Raw genomic sequence first — 16,421 nt, 5'->3', positions numbered from 1 at the left:
TACAAATCATACCTGTCACTCTGCACAAAACTGCATCACTATTTTCCGTTGCCTTTAGGACAGAGGCCAGAATACTTGGCGTGACTCACAGTCCCTCAAACCTAATGCCTTTCCCTCCCTCACTCCACCTGCTTTCTCTTCCCTTTCCAAAAGCTCTAGTCAATCTATATTTTGCTTCCTGCAGGTTTTTCAAAGTCTCCATGTATGTTCCTTCATTCTCTTCCCTCCTTCCCACTGTGCTATTCCGGCCCCAGTTGAGTGGCCCTGGCCCGTAGCTGCCTCTCCTTCACGTGCTTCCCCAGAACCATGTCGTCACGTTAGCTCAGCATTCACCTGTTGAAATTGCCTGTTTACTTGTCTGTCTGTCACTTCTTGAGGGCACAGACCATACCTGTCAGAGTCCATGATACATTTATAAGTGATATTCAATCATATTAAAATTTAAGTATAATTGTTAAGCAAATGGCTGTTTCATTAATATTTCTATTGTTTCCTTTTGATCCTAGGTCTGGGCTAACGCTAATGTCAGCAGACAGATCGAGGACACCGTATTGTACGGTTACTACAGTGAGTATATTTCTATTTCACTGCCTGTCTGGGCTGCTCGCCAAAATGTAGAATAAAGCTACATATAGACTTTTTTTTTTTTAACTGGAGTATAGTTGCTTTACAATGTTGTGTTAGTTTCAGCAAAGTGAATCAGCTGTATGTATACATACGTCCCCTCTTTTTTGGATATCCTTCCCATTTAGGTCACCACAGAGCGCTGAGTAGAGTTCCCTGTGCTACACAGTAGGTTCTCATTAGTTATCTGTTGTATGCATTTTATTGTATATGTGTCAGTCCCATTCTCCCAATTCGTCCCAAATCCCCTTTCCCGCCTTGAAGTCCATACATTTGTTCTCTACTTCTGTGTCTCTATTTCTGCTTTGCAAATAGGTTCATCTGTACCATTTTTCTAGATTCCACATACATGCGTTAATATACGATATTTGTTTTTCTCTTTCTGACTTACTTCACTCTGTATGACAGTCTGTAGGTCCATCCATGTCTCTACAAATGACCCAATTTCGTTCCTTTTTATGGCTGAGTAATATTCCATTATATATATGTACCACATCTTCTTTATCCATTCATCTGTTGATGGGCGTTTAGGTTGCTTCCATGGCTGTTGTAAATAGTGCTGCAGTGAACATTGGGGTGCATGTATCTTTAGGAATTGTGGTTTTCTCTGGCTATATGCCCAGTCGTGGGATTGCTGGGTCATAATATAGTTCTATTTTTAGTTGTTTAAGGAACCTCCATACTGTTCTCCATAGTGGCTGTACCAATTTATGTTCCCACAGTGTAGGAAGGTTCCCTTTTCTTCACACCCTCTCCAGCATTTATTGTTTGTAGATTTTTTGATGATGGTCATTCTGACTGGTGTACAGTGGTATGTTGTTGTAGTTTTGATTTGCATTTCTCTAATAATTAGTGAAGTTGAGCATCTTTTCATGTGCCTCTTGGCCATTTGTATGTCTTCTTTGGGGAAATGTCTGTTTAGGTCTTCCACCCATTTTTGGATTGGGTTGTTTGTTTTTTTGATATTGAGCTGCATGAGCTGTTTGTATGTTTGGGAGGTTAATCCCTTGTCAGTTGCTTCGTTTGCAAATATTTTCTCCCATTCTGAGGGTTGCCTTTTTGTCTTGTTTATGGTTTCCTTTTAATTCTGATATCACATTTGAGATGACTGTTTCAACACCATGAATAAGTAGTATAGAACTCATCTGGTCGTCCTGAAACTTCTGTTACGTACTTTGTTTCACTTAGGTTCACTTTCAGCCCTTCTTTGTGAAGGTTCAGTCAAGTTCCCTTAAATCTCTGCTCTCTTCCTGTGATACCATTGTTTGGTAACTTTTGTTACCACTTTCCCACTTGCACTCTTGATTTTGAAAATCTCAGTTTTCTAGAAATTTCTTCTATGTATTGGCATTAGTAGAGTGTACTGTCCGGGAGTTTGCAGCATCAGCCAGTTTAACCTGGGGGTCATGGTGGATTGGTGTGTTTTGTACTCTACGGAACCAATTAATCCGGGGGTGGTGGTGGATTGGCCCTTCCTTCCCTCCTTTCCTCTCTCTTCCTTCCCTAGTGTTGGATTAGAGAAGCTATTTATAATAACCACCTAAATGTTTTTGAAATTGTCTCTTTGAATAAATATGACTCGTGCTTTTATACAAATGTGTAAGTGCTGAGTTAGGAAAGGGATGTCCTTTTTTTTTTTTTTTTTCCCAGCAATGAATCAAGAGGTTGAATAAAATTTCAGTAGGACACTGAAAAAAAAAATCTATAGAAGTTTCTATTGATGGGGTAAGTTTTTCAGGGGTTTCATTGGATTTTAGCTTAGCTGCTTTGGCTCTTTCGTCTCCTGATCTAAAATCTACAGGACCTATGAAATTCCATTTCTTTGGTATAGATTTCAGAAATATTTTTATGGTATTTTAATGTAGAATTTATTATTTCTGATGAATAAATTAAATGTATATCATAAAATCTAGATTTGACCTGTTAAGTGAAAACTTTTGAAATGGTGGTATATTAAGCAGAATACAAACTTATTGCCAGGATATAAATCACTTCTTCAAAAACAGTTTTGTGGGATGGGGCCTCTCTCCTGTGTAACACTACAGTGTATTTATGCTGTGGAACCTGTGACAAGATAAGCCAGCTTTTATCTTAGTGCAGTCCAGGTTTATGAACCATATCTTATCAATGAATCTAGAGGCTAGTGGATTGATCCATTGTAACCAAGGTTACAGAGACTTCTACACTGAAATGTTAATTCAGTGGTCTTTCCAGTTGGTTTCATAGAGAGAATTAAGCCTACAGGAAGTGATCTGTGATTATTTTTCTTAATCCTTCCAAGGATAGTGTGTTTCTAGTATCATTTTAAATGCATGGGAGAAAATTAATCATTATAAGCAAGATGACTTCGGGACTTAGGGTTTGATCCTCTGTATAACTTGGGTTGTAGTGAGAAATAATAACTGCCTCGGGATAGGATAGTTGAGTCACTGATCTAGGGAAGAAATCTGCATGAGAAGCCCGATTATGAATAGAAGATTTCTTGATGACTATGGAATTGAAGCAAGAAGATTTAATTCATTAATATTAATGGTTGTTGTCATAAAGTTAGTTATATCTATTTTAGCTATGGCTGGTAGGCCTTTGACTCAGATAATGCCCTACAGCTAGGAACCATAGCTTCTGAGATGGTTATTGTCCTCAAGCCCAGCCGTTGCCCAGAAATGCTGGATATTATCTAATTAAATATTACATCTCTGATTCTGCATGCTGAGGACTAAGCAGACTCCAGAGAATCCGAAGCACTATTTTTATCCATTCCCTTCTGTGAGATTCTGTAGTTCATCTAGTATCGCCTAACATATCAACACATTTTCGTTGTCTGACCTTCCCAGGCACTGTGCAGGGCTTTCATGTTCAACACTTTCTTTGATCTTCATGAACATCATTTTGTGGAGGTATTTTCTACTTTTTTTTTTTTTTTTTTTTTTTTTTTTTTTGCGGTACGCGGGCCTCACACTGCTGTGGCCCCTCCCGTTGCGGAGCACAGGCTCTGGACGCGCAGGCTCAGTGGCCATAGCTCACGGGCCCAGCCGCTCTGCGGCATGTGGGATCTTCCCGGACCAGGGCACGAACCCGTGTCCCCTGCATCGGCAGGCGGACTTTCAACCACTGCGCCACCAGGGAAGCCCGGTATTTTCTACATTTTACAGGTGAAGAAATTTTTACCTAGCGATGTTAAAGATCACCTTGTTAGTGAGTGATGTAGCCCAGAGTGGATATTATTTCCGAAGCTGGAGCTGCTTACCGTTAAGTGAGCTGCCTTTTAATAAATTGTTCTGGGGATGTTTGTTACCTCTGGGAATGCTTAGCCAGCCCTGAACCCCTGGGGCCGCTTCAGACATCATCTGGAGACCTTTTAAATAGTACAGAATGTAGATTACATCTGCAGAGATTCTGATTTACTTTGACATTCAGTTAATATCACCACTGTTCTTATCAGAGAAGTGTTTATGTATTGGAAGGATGTAAGACTCAAGGTGCTGGATTCAGGTTTTCTAAAAATATCGGTTTTCTCTTGGACCCTCAATTTTTGTCATTAGTAAAAAATACTGTTACTTATTTTCTTTAAAGTGATGGACTCACTTTATTCATTTTTGAGAGAATCTGCCTAATACTCCAGTCTGGATAGCTATAGTTTTTCTGTCCGTTGTTCTTTCAAGTAAAAATGATATTCTTTGAAAAAAAGTGCCTAGCGTAGCTCACAACTGAAATAGCACAGGTGGTTCTCACAAGTACACTGAATGTGTACTTCCCCAAACACAGAACACTAAAAAGATGTGCACTCAAGGGAGGACATCTCAGAATTTTTTCTACTTAGAGGAACTTTGCTGAATAAAAGTGCCCCCCGCTGGTGAGCGCTTGTAGGGTGAAGAGTATAGTAACTACTAGTGGAAAGGGAAACAGCATCTTAACATTGTCATGGAAATAATTTCACATTGCGGATACCCTGCAAGGATCTTGCTGATCCTAAGGTTTCAAAACGACATTTTAAAGAAACTTCTGTTACGTTAATGGAACTTCGGGTGTTTTTTCTGGAAAGTTTGTGGAAGTGAGGCCTGCTGCTTCTACTCACTGGATACCCCCAGCTGTTGATCGGTTATTACCAGTCTTCATTAACTGAAGCTGCCTGCAAAGGTGCAGTTTCCTGGAGCTCGTGGAAGGCTGAGAGGGTAGTTTGTTTCTGCCCCTTTGCCCTGTAGTCATAGGGACCCTGCACACAGGAGGAGACTTCCTCATCTGAGGATGTTGTGCCCCCGCCAGAAACATTAAGGACTTGTTTTTTTTTTCTCGTTCTGAAAGTTTTTGTTTATTTCTTCATCTGTGTCTTCAAATTTCTTTGATATTTTCTTTGAAAAAGCGTCTCTTGTCTGACGTTTTGGCTCTCGGTTCTGTTTTAATCTCATATTTGGACCTCTTATGAAATCTTTTATCTCTTCTGTATATGTTTAGCCTTTTATCTGAGCTCTGTTTTTGATCTTGAATTTACTTTTATCTTTAAATTCTTTCATTTTATTTATTGTAATCTATTGTAAATGTTTATTCTGTTTTCTCTGACTATTCTTGAAATTTTTAGTTTTAATTCTTTCACCATCTACTTTCCTTTAATTTCTTTTAAGTGAATTTTCCTTTTATTTAATCATTTTTCCTAACCCTTGTTTTGATTTTGTAGTGAGTGCAGGGGTTGTAGAGATGGGGAGAGACCAAACCAAGAGCAGGGATTGTTTAAGGCTGTCCTGCTGGCTTGTCTGTAGTTGTCCTGTCACTTTCTTCAGAGACCCTTTCTCCTCTTGATGCTGATTTTTCGGGCTGTCATTTTTTGTCTACATATAAATCGAGTCATATACTATGTATTGTTTTCTGTTTGGCCTCTTTAGTGCTCAGCATTACATTTGAGACTTAACTGTATTGTTGTGGGTAACAGATTACTGTGTAATATTCCATTGTAACAGCATACCATAGTTTATCCATCCTTGTATTGATGATCAGTTGGGTTGTTCAGCTTTTGGCTGTTTCAAATACTGCTGCTGTGAGGCTCTTGTATATATGTGTGTGGTGTGTGTATGTGTCTACATATACATATAGATAGACACATATACATATATATATAAATATATACACTGCATTGTTTTCCACTGTATGGATACTCTTTTTCAAATAATCCCAGATAATTAGATATTTAGTACGTTCTTACTTTTTGCTGTTAAGCAATTCTATAGTGAAAATAGGAGACTTTGCCAAAGTGTGTGCATATTTAGATGAGTTACGTTATGGAACTGAGGAAGAATAAGATGGACCAAGAAGGTTTCAAACTCCTGTTTCTATGCCAGGCATTTTAGAGCACCTAAGAGAGTTTTTAGGAAGTTTCTCCTCACTCCCTGTTGGTTAATTGCCGAAAAATTGTACAGTCATTTTGAACTTAGTATCTAATTTGTGAAGAGTGCCATGGGACCTGGAGGTCAGCTTAACTTCTCTCTGACTTCCCCACCTGTGAGATGATACTGGAGTAGTGCCTCTTCATCGTAGCAGGAGTGTGAGAAGTGTTAGTGCTGAGTAGGTGTTAATGCCGGGCAGACTTCTCTCAAACTTCATATCCCTGTGTCCAGTGGTCCATTTGTCAATTTCTACCAAGAAGTTAACATCTCTAACTTAACATTTCTAGAACAGCTGATCCTCAATCTGTTATACTCTATAAATTTCCTGGTTTCAGTGAACAGCAACTGGAAGAATAGAGTTGCTCAGGCCAGAAACCTTGGAGTCGTCCTTGACTCAGTTTTTTCACACTGTGTATCACATATGGCAGTACATTCTCTTGTGTTTGACTTTCAGAATTTATCCATAATCTGGGAGTTCCCTGGTGGCCTAGTGGTTAGGATTTTGGGCTTTCACTGCTGTGGCCCTGGGTTCAATCCCTGGTTGGGGAACTGAGATCCTGCAAGCCATGCAGCATGGCAAAACAAAAACAAAATTCATCCAGAATCTGACCACTTCTCACTGCTGTCTTAGTCAGTTGGGGCTGCTGTAACAAAAGCATCGTAGACTAGGTGGTTTAAGCAGCAAACATTTATTTCTCTGAGTTCTGGAGGCTGAGAAGTCCAAGATCAAGGTGCTGACGATCTGGTGTCTGGTGAGGACCTGCCTCCTGGTTTGCAGATGGCCCTCTTCTTGTTGTGTCCTGACATGGCAGAGAAAGAGAGAGAGAGCAAGCTCTCGTGTCCCTTCGTACAAGCACTAATCCTGTTCATGAGGGCTCCACTCTCGTGACCTAAGTACCTCCCACCTTGAAACCCCGGCTCATTGGAGATTAGACTTAAGTGTATGAATTTTGGGGAGACGCCGTTAGTCCATAACGCTGTGTAAATGCGAAGGGATAATGGGTACTTCCATGTTGTTAAGGTTGCATGATCTGTGGTGTGACTTCACACATGGCCAAGTAAGAAGGTTGGCAGAGCCTCTCCCCAAAAAGCAATACAGGACTGACAGAAGAACAACTTCAGTGCTTTGGAAATCAACCAAATACAACACTCTTTGTACTTGCAGACTGGTAAGGACAGTGGTCGTGTGTAATGTTTTAGACTGGGTCTGTTGCCTCCCCTCTAACCAGCTCTCCCCTCTTCAGCATGGTTATGTTCTGAACTGAATGAAGATAAAAATACAACATATCAAAATTTATGAAGTGCGGCTAAAGAAGTGCTCAGGGGATGACTTGCAGCTTTAAATTTCTCTTGAGAAAAGAAGTCTCAGTTGGGACTTCCCTGGTGGCGCAGTGGATAAGACTTCACGCTCCCAATGCAGGGGGCCCGGGTTCGATCCCTGGTCAGGGAACTAGATCCTACATGCCACAGAGCAGCTAAGAGTTTGCATGCTGCAACTAAGGATCCTGCCCGCCGCAACTAAGACCTGGTGCAACCAAATAAAAAACAACAAAAAAAAGTCGTCTCAGTTGCCTAAACTGCTGCCTTATGAACTAGAAAAAGAAAAGCCAACTGAACTCTAAGCGAGCACAAGAAAGGAAATAAAGGTTAGAGGGAAATCAATGAAATAGAAATCACATATTATACACGGTGACAAAGTGGGATTCATCCCAAGAATGCGAGCAAGGTTGGTTTAATATCCCAAAATCAAGTCATGTAACATACCATATTAATGGAATTAAGGACAAAACCCACAATAGATACAAAATCTCAATAGATACAAAAAACATGAATTTTACAAAATCCAGTATCCATTGCTGATAGAAACTCTCAGCTGTCTGGTTACAGAAGGGAGCTTCCTCAACCTGGTAAAGGGTATCTATGGATAACCTACTCCTGACAGGTGGAAGACTGAGTGCTCTTCCTCTAAGATTAGGGACAAGGCAAGAATGTGTGCTCTCACTAGTGCTGCTCATGGGGATTCTAGCTAGTGTAATAAGCCCATATATAAATAGATAAATAAAGGCATCCAAACTGGAGAGGAAGAATTAAGACTCTTATTTTCTCAGCTGACATGAGATCCGATAGGTACAAAATCTCAAGGAATTATATAAAGTCAAATAGAACCAATAAACAAGTTTAGCAGGGCTATAGGATGTAAGATTCATATGAAAACTAGAAATCTACAATTCAAATGAAATGAAGAAAACGATTCCATTCACAAAGCATGAGAAGGAAAAAAGAAAACACCTGAGAACACATTTAACAAAAGAAGTGTAAGACTTACACACTGAAAGCTACAAAAAATTGTTGATAGAAATTAAAGATCTAAATAAATAGACATTTGTTATTAATGGATTTGAAAACATAATATTGTAAGGATGGCAGTTATAGCAATTTTCTCTCAAATTGACAGTGTTTTTCTTTTTTCTTTTTTTTCTTAGAAATTGACAAATGGTTCCTGAAATTTACGTGGAAATGCAGAGGCTCTAGAGCAGCCAAAAACCATTTTGAAAAAGAATAACTTTAGAGAATTATACTATTAGATTTCAAAACTTACCATAAAACACAATAAACAAGACAGGTGATATTGAAGAGGGATAGGTACATAGAGCCATAGGATTCAGAGACCAGAGAAAAACCTTTACATTCAGGATCAATTGATTTTAAACAGCTGTGGCAATTCAACTTAATTCTTCTCAGTTTCAATAATTGTCGGGTAAATTGGATAACCACATGCCAGAATTACAACAACATTGAGCCTTACCTGACATATACAAAAATTAACTCAAAAGTCAGAGGCCTAGACTATAAAAGTCTAAAACTTCTAGAAGAAATTCAAGGACATACGTTCATGATGGGTTAGACAAAGAGTTCTTAGATATGACACAAAAGCTTTATTCATAAGGGAAACCTTGATAAATTCTACTTTATCAAAATTAAAAACTTTGTCCTTCAAAAGACATAATTTTAAAAAATGAAGGTAAGCCACAAACAAGGAGAAGATATTTGCAAATCATGTATCTCATAAAGGGCTTGTATTCAGAATGTATAAACAGTTCTTACCAATCACTAAGTATACAGTTAAAAAATGAGCAAAATATTTGAGCATACGTTCATCAATAATGATCTCTAGGGACTCCCTGGTGGCATGGTGGTTAAGAATCCGCCTGCCAATGCAGGGGACATGGGTTCGAGCCCTGGTCCGGGAAGATCCCACATGCCACGGAGCAACTAAGCCCGTGCGCTTCAACACTGAGCCTGCGCTCTAGAGCCCGCCAGCCACAACTACTGAGCCCATGTGCCACAGCTACTGAAGCCTGCGAGCCTAGAGCCTGTGCTCCGCAGCAGGAGAAGCCACCACAATGAGAAGCACGCACACTGCAACTAGAGAAAGCCCACGCACAGCAACAAAGACCCAATGCAGCCAACAACAACAACAACAAAAAAAACATTTATTTAAAAAAATTAATGATCTCTAAATTGCTTGTAAGCACATAAAAAGATGTACAACATTCTTCATCATTAGGGAAATGTAGATTAAATCCCCAGTGAGAGGGCTTCCCTGGTGGCGCAGTGGTTGAGAGTCTGCCTGCCGATGCAGGGGACATGGGTTCGTGCCCCGGTCCGGGAAGATCCCACATGCCACGGAGCGGCTGGGCCCGTGAGCCATGGCCGCTGAGCCTGCGTGTCCGGAGCCTGTGCTCCGCAACGGGAGAGGCCACAACAGTGAGAGGCCCGCGTACCGCAAAAAAAAAAAAAAAAAAAAATTCCCCAGTGAGATGCTACTACACAGCCACCAGAATGTGTCAGCTTAGGCTGCTATTACAGAATACCGCAGACTGGGTGACTTAAACAACAGACACGTATTTCTCATGGTTGTAGAGACTGGGAAGTGTAAGATCAAGGTGCCAGCAGATTCAGTTCCTCTCTTGGCTTGCGGAAGGCTGCCTGCTTGCTGTGTCCTCACGTGGCAGAGGGAGGGGGAGAGAGAGAGATCTGGCTTCTCTTCCCTTTGTCCTGAGGACCTGAATCATGTCATGGGGGTCCCACTCATGACTTCATCTAAACCTAATTACCTACCAAAGGTCCCACCTCCAAATACCATCACACTGGAGGTTAGGGCTCTAACCTGTACATTTTGGGGTGAACAAACATTCAGTCCATAATGGCTGTAGTAAAAACCAGACACTATCCAAGTATTGACAGATCGGAGAAACTGGAAAGTTCAGACGCTGCTGTTGGGAATGTAAGGTGGTGCATTACGTTGGAAAGCGGTCTTCACCTTTGCTAAAAAGTTAAACTTACTGTATGATCCAGCTGAACATGATGTCCACATGAAGATGTATGCAAATTCCACAGCAGCTTTTTTCGTAATAGCACAGAACTGGAAAGAATCCACATGCTTGACAACTGATGAATATTTAAGTGAAATGTGTTCTGTCCTTACAGTGGGATGCATGTTCAGCAATCTGAGTCAGAGATCAGCAAATTGTGGCTTGGCCCGTGGGCCCCTGAATCTAGAGACCTATTTGTTTACCTGTTGTCTGTGGCTGCTTTCATGCTCTAACATCAGAGTTGAGTGGTTGTGACAGAGATGTATAGGCTGTAAAGCTGAAAATATGATCTGACCCTTTACAGAAAAAAATCTCCCAACCCCTGTGCTTAGTGAAAGAAGCTGGAGACGAAAGACTGCATCTTGTATAATTGCATCTATATGAAATGTCCAGAAAAGTCAAATCTCTAGGGACAGAAAGCAGCTCAGTGGTTGCCTCAAACTGGGGGTTGGAGTGGGATTAATTGCAAACTGGCACAGAGCAGCTTGTCTGAGGTAATGGAAATGTTCTAAAAATGAATCATGGTGATAGTTACCCAACTGTATACATTTACTAAAAGTCATTGAATTGTAGACCTACAATTCGTGCATCTTGTGATATGTAAATCGTATTACAAAGTTGTTGGGAAAGGTATTTAATGGGCAAACGTAAGTCAAGAGCTTAGCACAGAGCTGGATATACGACAGGCTGTCAGCACAGGATAGCTGCTAGTATTATGACTTAAAACCTGAGGGGACTTGCATTATTATGATTTCTTTTTATTTTCTAGAGTTGGAATCTTATCCTAATTTACAGATGGAAATAAAATGAGGCTGAAAAGTTATGAAGTGCTAAGGTTTATAAATTGGAATGTGATTCTTTGTATATCACACAACATGGCTTCCAAGAATAGTCAGGTAGTGATGCTAATTTGCATTATGTCTTTTTTATGTGCTGTTATTTCAGCTAATATTTCTATGTATAGCTTTGGAGTCAACAGTTACTGATAACAGTCTAGTTATTAATTGCCACGCAACTGTGAGTCACACTATAAATTGCTCAGCCTTTTCTCTGACCATGTAGTTTAACAATTTCTTTTTATAAAAATGGCATTGCAGGGCTTCCCTGGTGGCGCAAGTGGTTGAGAGTCCGTCTGCCGATGCAGGGGACACGGGTTCGTGCCCCAGTCTGGGAGGATCCCACATGCCACGGAGCGGCTGCGCCCGTGAGCCATGGCCGCTGAGCCTGCGCGTCCGGAGCCTGTGCGCCGCAACGGGAGAGGCCACAACAGTGAGAAGCCCGCGTACCACAAAAAAAAAAAAAAAAAAAAAAAAAAAAAATGGCATTGCAGCGTAAACCTTGAAATAAATACCATAGAGAGAGGAAACAACCAACGAAAATAGTCCTTAAGGTACAGGACTGTTCTTCAGACGACATATTCTAAATTAAAACCTGTGAACGGTTTTATTCTCCAAGTTCTATACTGTCAGGTCACGCACCAGAATGTTTTAATCACTTTGGTCTACTGTCAGCAGTGGTACTAGTTATCTGTTGTCACGTAACACATTACCCCCAAATTTAGCAGTTGAAAACAACAAACATTGTGTCACCGTTTCTGTGGGTCAGGAGTCCAGAAACAGTGTCTGAAGACTCCTCTAGGGGGGACCTGGCTCCCGAGCTCCACCTCATGGGCCTGGGCGGCCTCAGGTCTTGTCTGTGTGTCCTCAGCAGTGTCAGTTCCTGGCCATGTGCACCTTCCGTAGAGCAGTTCACAACAGGCCTGCGAGCACGCTGGAAACCAGTCCTTCAGTAACTTGTTTCCCCACTTTTGTCCTACTGTCTTATCAGCAGTGATTTACTGGTCCAGCCCACACTGAAAGGCAGGGCGTGAATACTGGAAGTGCTGGCCTCATCAGGAGCATTTTAGAGGCTGCCCACCACAGCTGTCTTGCAAATGTTGACAATCTTGATATTTACTCAACACAAAGTACTTTTATACTTGCAAAGTATTTATTAAGCATACAAAGTTTGAGGTTTAAAATCAGCATTTTGAAGTTCCCTGTGTGCCTTTCCCTGACGCCATCTCCTCCCCAACCCCCTTAGAAATAACCACTACTTAAATTGTCTGTGTTAATTACTTGCTTGCCTTATAGTGTTACCACTGTGTCCTTAGTTTTACATTTTTTTGAACTTTATATGAAATTACTTGCTTGTTTTCATTCAACCACATGTTCAGGGGATTCAAACATGTTATTGCGGGCCTCCCTGGTGGCGCAAGTGGTTGAGAGTCCGCCTGCCGATGCAGGGGATACGGGTTCGTGCCCCGGTCTGGGAGGATCCCATATGCCGCGGAGCGGCTGGGCCCGTGAGCCATGGCCGCTGAGCCTGCGCGTCCGGAGCCTGCGTGTCCGGAGCCTGTGCTCCGCAACGGGGGAGGCCACAACAGTGAGAGGCCCGCATACCACAAAAAAAAAAAAAAAAAAAAAAAACATGTTATTGCATAAAAGGTAGTTTATTTTCATTGTGTATGTCTATATGCTGCATGTTGGTCAGTCTGGACATTTGGATTTTTTGCTGTTAAAAATTGTGCCATGAACATGTTTGTACACGTTTCTTGTTGCATGTGTGCAAAATATATACATATAATGGAGTCGATGGGTCGTAAGTTATGTTCATCTTCAACATTCTAAATAATGACAGATCATTTTTCTAAATGTACCAGTTTAAGTCTTGTTAGGAGGATATAGCCTTCTAGTTGCTCTATACCCTAAACTTTGAAATTGCCATGAATTTTTCGTTTTTGCCAGTCTGGCGAGTGTGAAATGAGCATTCACTAATCTGCATTTCACTTATTTGGAAATGAAGTTGCATATCTTTTAAGATTTATTGGCTTTTTCAGTTTTCTGCTTCAAGTGCCTTTTTGCAGTTGGGCTGTGTTTTTCTTACTGGTACAAGAAATTTTTTTTTTTTTTAAAGAGATTTTATTTGAGAGGTATTCTATTTATTTATTTATTTTTTGCAGTACGTGGGCCTCTCACTGTTGTGGCCTCTCCCATTGCGGAGCACAGGCTCTGGACGTGCAGGCTCAGCGGCCATGGCTCACGGGCCCAGCCGCTCCGCAGCATGTGGGATCTTCCCGGACCTGGGCGCGAACCCATGTCCCCTGCATCGGCAGGTGGACTCTCCACCACTGTGCCACCAGGGAAGCCCAAGAAATTTTTTAATGTACTCTGAGTAGTTCATACAGTGATTCTAAATATTCTCTCTTTTTCCCACTAGAATTAAGCGATGTGAGAGTAGGGAACTCTGAGTTTTGATTTAACCATGTCTGTGACCCCCTAGAATGATGCCTGGAAAGTACTCAGTAGACGTTTGTTGAATTGAATACCTTTGTCAGGGGAGATAATCACATGAAGTTTTTTGGTTTTAGTTCCTCCAGGTGATGTGTTACATGGATAAATCGCTCTTAAACCAACTTTGCATTCCTACGATAAACCCAGATTGGTCATAACGGTGGCTTTTTGCGTTTGTTTTTAAGTCTTCTGCTGGATTTGACTGCTGCTGTCTTGTTTAGGATACTTTTAAAAATTGATTCAGAGGTGAAACTGGTCTGTAATTTTCCTTTATCTTATTCTCATAAGATTTGAGTATCAAGACTCTGCTAGCTTCCCAAAATGAATGGAGAAGTGCTCTTTCTGTGTGTTAGAGAATGCTGTGAACCACTGAGCGCTTCCATATGGTTCTTTTCTCCCATAATCTGTTTACATTGACTGGTGACTAAGGGGTAGAAGTGAGCATGGCAGTTTGTACTAATATTCCTAAGGAACCATTCACAAAAGTTTTGCTTTTCACCTTGCAGCTGAGCTCCTCTGTTGTAGAATTCTTACCAGCCATATGGGAGTCCATCCAGCAGGGATGAAACAATGATTTCATTGAATGAGGAGGTGTGATTTCTGTCTGACCATTTTGGTCTCCTTATTCCACTGAGTGAACAGGCCGTAATAGTTACTGTATCAGCTGGAGAGGCTGGTGCTGATTATTAGGGGAAGGAGGGAAGGAGAAGTATATCTGGAACCCAGGGGACTCTGTGGCACCTCGTGATGCTGCCGTGTTCAGTGGCAGAAACAAACTGAAATCTATTCCACTCACCCCTCCCAGCACCACCAGGGACTCAGGATGGCTCAGGAGTGAATGTTTGGGGTCCCCCTTCTCTCTTAACAAAATTCTCTCTCAGGAATTACACCTGGCTGCTGTGAACAGATTGGAAATGCATGGCTTAAATAGTACAGTGGTTTTTCAGTCTTACTTAAAATAAGTCTGGAGAGAGGTTATCCACGGCTGGTAAGGCAGCATCAGGAGGGGCCTGAGCTCCTTTCCTCTGCTCTCCACCCTTAGTACCTGATCTCTACCTTAAGGTCACCACAGAGTCCAAGAGAGCAGCTGGAGTTTAAGCTGTGATATGTCCATTTCAGGCAGAAAGTCAAAGGAAGGGAGAAAGACAAAAAGGGAGTGGGAGCTGAAAGGAAAATGAGTATTCTGTATGCAGCTAGCGGCCTTGACCCCAGATTGTTTCAGCTGGGACAATGGGATAATTTTAGAAGGCTTTTACAGTGCCCAGAACATCTTTATACTTTGACCCTCTAAAACAAAATGCTTTGTAATGATTAACTATACTATTACAATATTGACTAAGTTATTCTTTGTTTTAGTGTGTTCACTGGTAGTTGGGAGGGATAAAGAATGTCTAAAAATTCAGAAGTCTAATTTATCCAGGTTAATTCTTATGTGAGTTATAATTAATGATGCAGTTTTGAAAAGGTAGATTGTTTGCTTTGCATATATTTCAAAAATCATAAGAATTATCATGTATTCTTTGTTACAGTTTTTGTCTGGCCTTTTGAGAGTTGACGTCTTTCTGTGCACTTGTTTTTGTTAGTTTCGTTTTTAAAAAACTCGTTTTATGAGTTTAATTTTTGCCACTTTCTCTGGGCATGAGGTTTTTTTTTTTTTTTTTTTTTTTCTTTTTGCGGTATGCGGGCCTCTCACTGTTGTGGCCTCTCCCGTTGCGGAGCACAGGCTCCGGATGCGCAGGCCCAGCGGCCATGGCTCACGGGCCCAGCCGCTCCGCGGCATATGGGATCCTCCCAGATCGGGGCACGAACCCGTATCCCCTGCATCGGCAGGCGGACTCTCAACCACTGCGCCACCAGGGAGGCCCAGGTTTTTTAAACTTATTTATTTTTCTTTGTTTTTTTGTGTTTCTTTGTTTTTTCTTTTTTTTTTCCCCCTTTCTTTTGGACGTGAGGTTTAAAATATTTTTCTTAGTCTGTTTTCTTTTTTTTTTTTTTGCGGTATGCGGGCCTCTCGCTGTTGTGGCCTCCCCCGTTGCGGAGCACAGGCTCCGGACGCGCAGGCTCCGGACGCGCAGGCTCAGCGGCCATGGCTCACGGGCCCAGCCGCTCCGCGGCATATGGGATCCTCCCAGACCGGGGCACGAACCCGTATCCCCTGCATCGGCAGGCGGACTCTCAACCACTTGCGCCACCAGGGAGGCCCAGTCTGTTTTCTTTGATGTTAGTGGGACTATTAAACCAAGTAGTCTGTTTATCTTTTACGTGCTGGTAGCAGTCTTTTTTTTTTTTTTTTTGCGGTACGCGGGACTCTCACTGTTGTGGCCTCTCCCATTGAGGAGCACAGGCTCCGGACGTGCAGGCTCAGCGGCCATGGCTCACGGGCCCAGCTGTTCCGCGGCATGTGGTATCTTCCCGGAGCGGGGCACGAACCCGTGTCCCCTGCATCGGCAGGCGGACTCTCAACCACTGCACCACCAGGGAAGCCCTGGTAGAAGTCTTTTAACAAAAACATTTACAAGTAAATATAAAGACGTCAGGATATGAGTGTCATCCCTGTTGGAGTTAAGAATAATTTTACTTTGAAAATAGCTATCAGTTTGAAGTACAATTTTATTATTTTTATTTATTTATTTTTGCATGGAACAGTGTTTTTCTTTTTTTAACATCTTTATTGGAATATAATTGCTTTACATTGTTGTGTTAGTTTCTGCTGT

At 41.6% G+C, this 16,421-nt stretch overlaps 1 protein-coding gene across 1 annotated transcript in view; it reads left to right on the top strand.

The window, feature by feature from the left end:
* LMBRD1 (LMBR1 domain containing 1) overlaps positions 1-16,421 on the top strand; it is a 110,503-nt gene that overhangs the window by 13,134 nt on the left and 80,948 nt on the right. Inside the window, exon 3 of the mRNA XM_060114707.1 lies at positions 507-567. Coding sequence (XP_059970690.1) covers positions 507-567 — 61 coding nt within the window. The remainder of the gene's footprint in view (positions 1-506; positions 568-16,421) is intronic.

This window comes from Mesoplodon densirostris, chromosome 12 (assembly GCF_025265405.1).
Source record: "Mesoplodon densirostris isolate mMesDen1 chromosome 12, mMesDen1 primary haplotype, whole genome shotgun sequence".
Classification (NCBI taxonomy): domain Eukaryota; kingdom Metazoa; phylum Chordata; class Mammalia; order Artiodactyla; family Ziphiidae; genus Mesoplodon; species Mesoplodon densirostris.
Note: the sequence above shows the minus strand (reverse complement) of the source record. Positions and strands in the feature narration are given on the sequence as shown.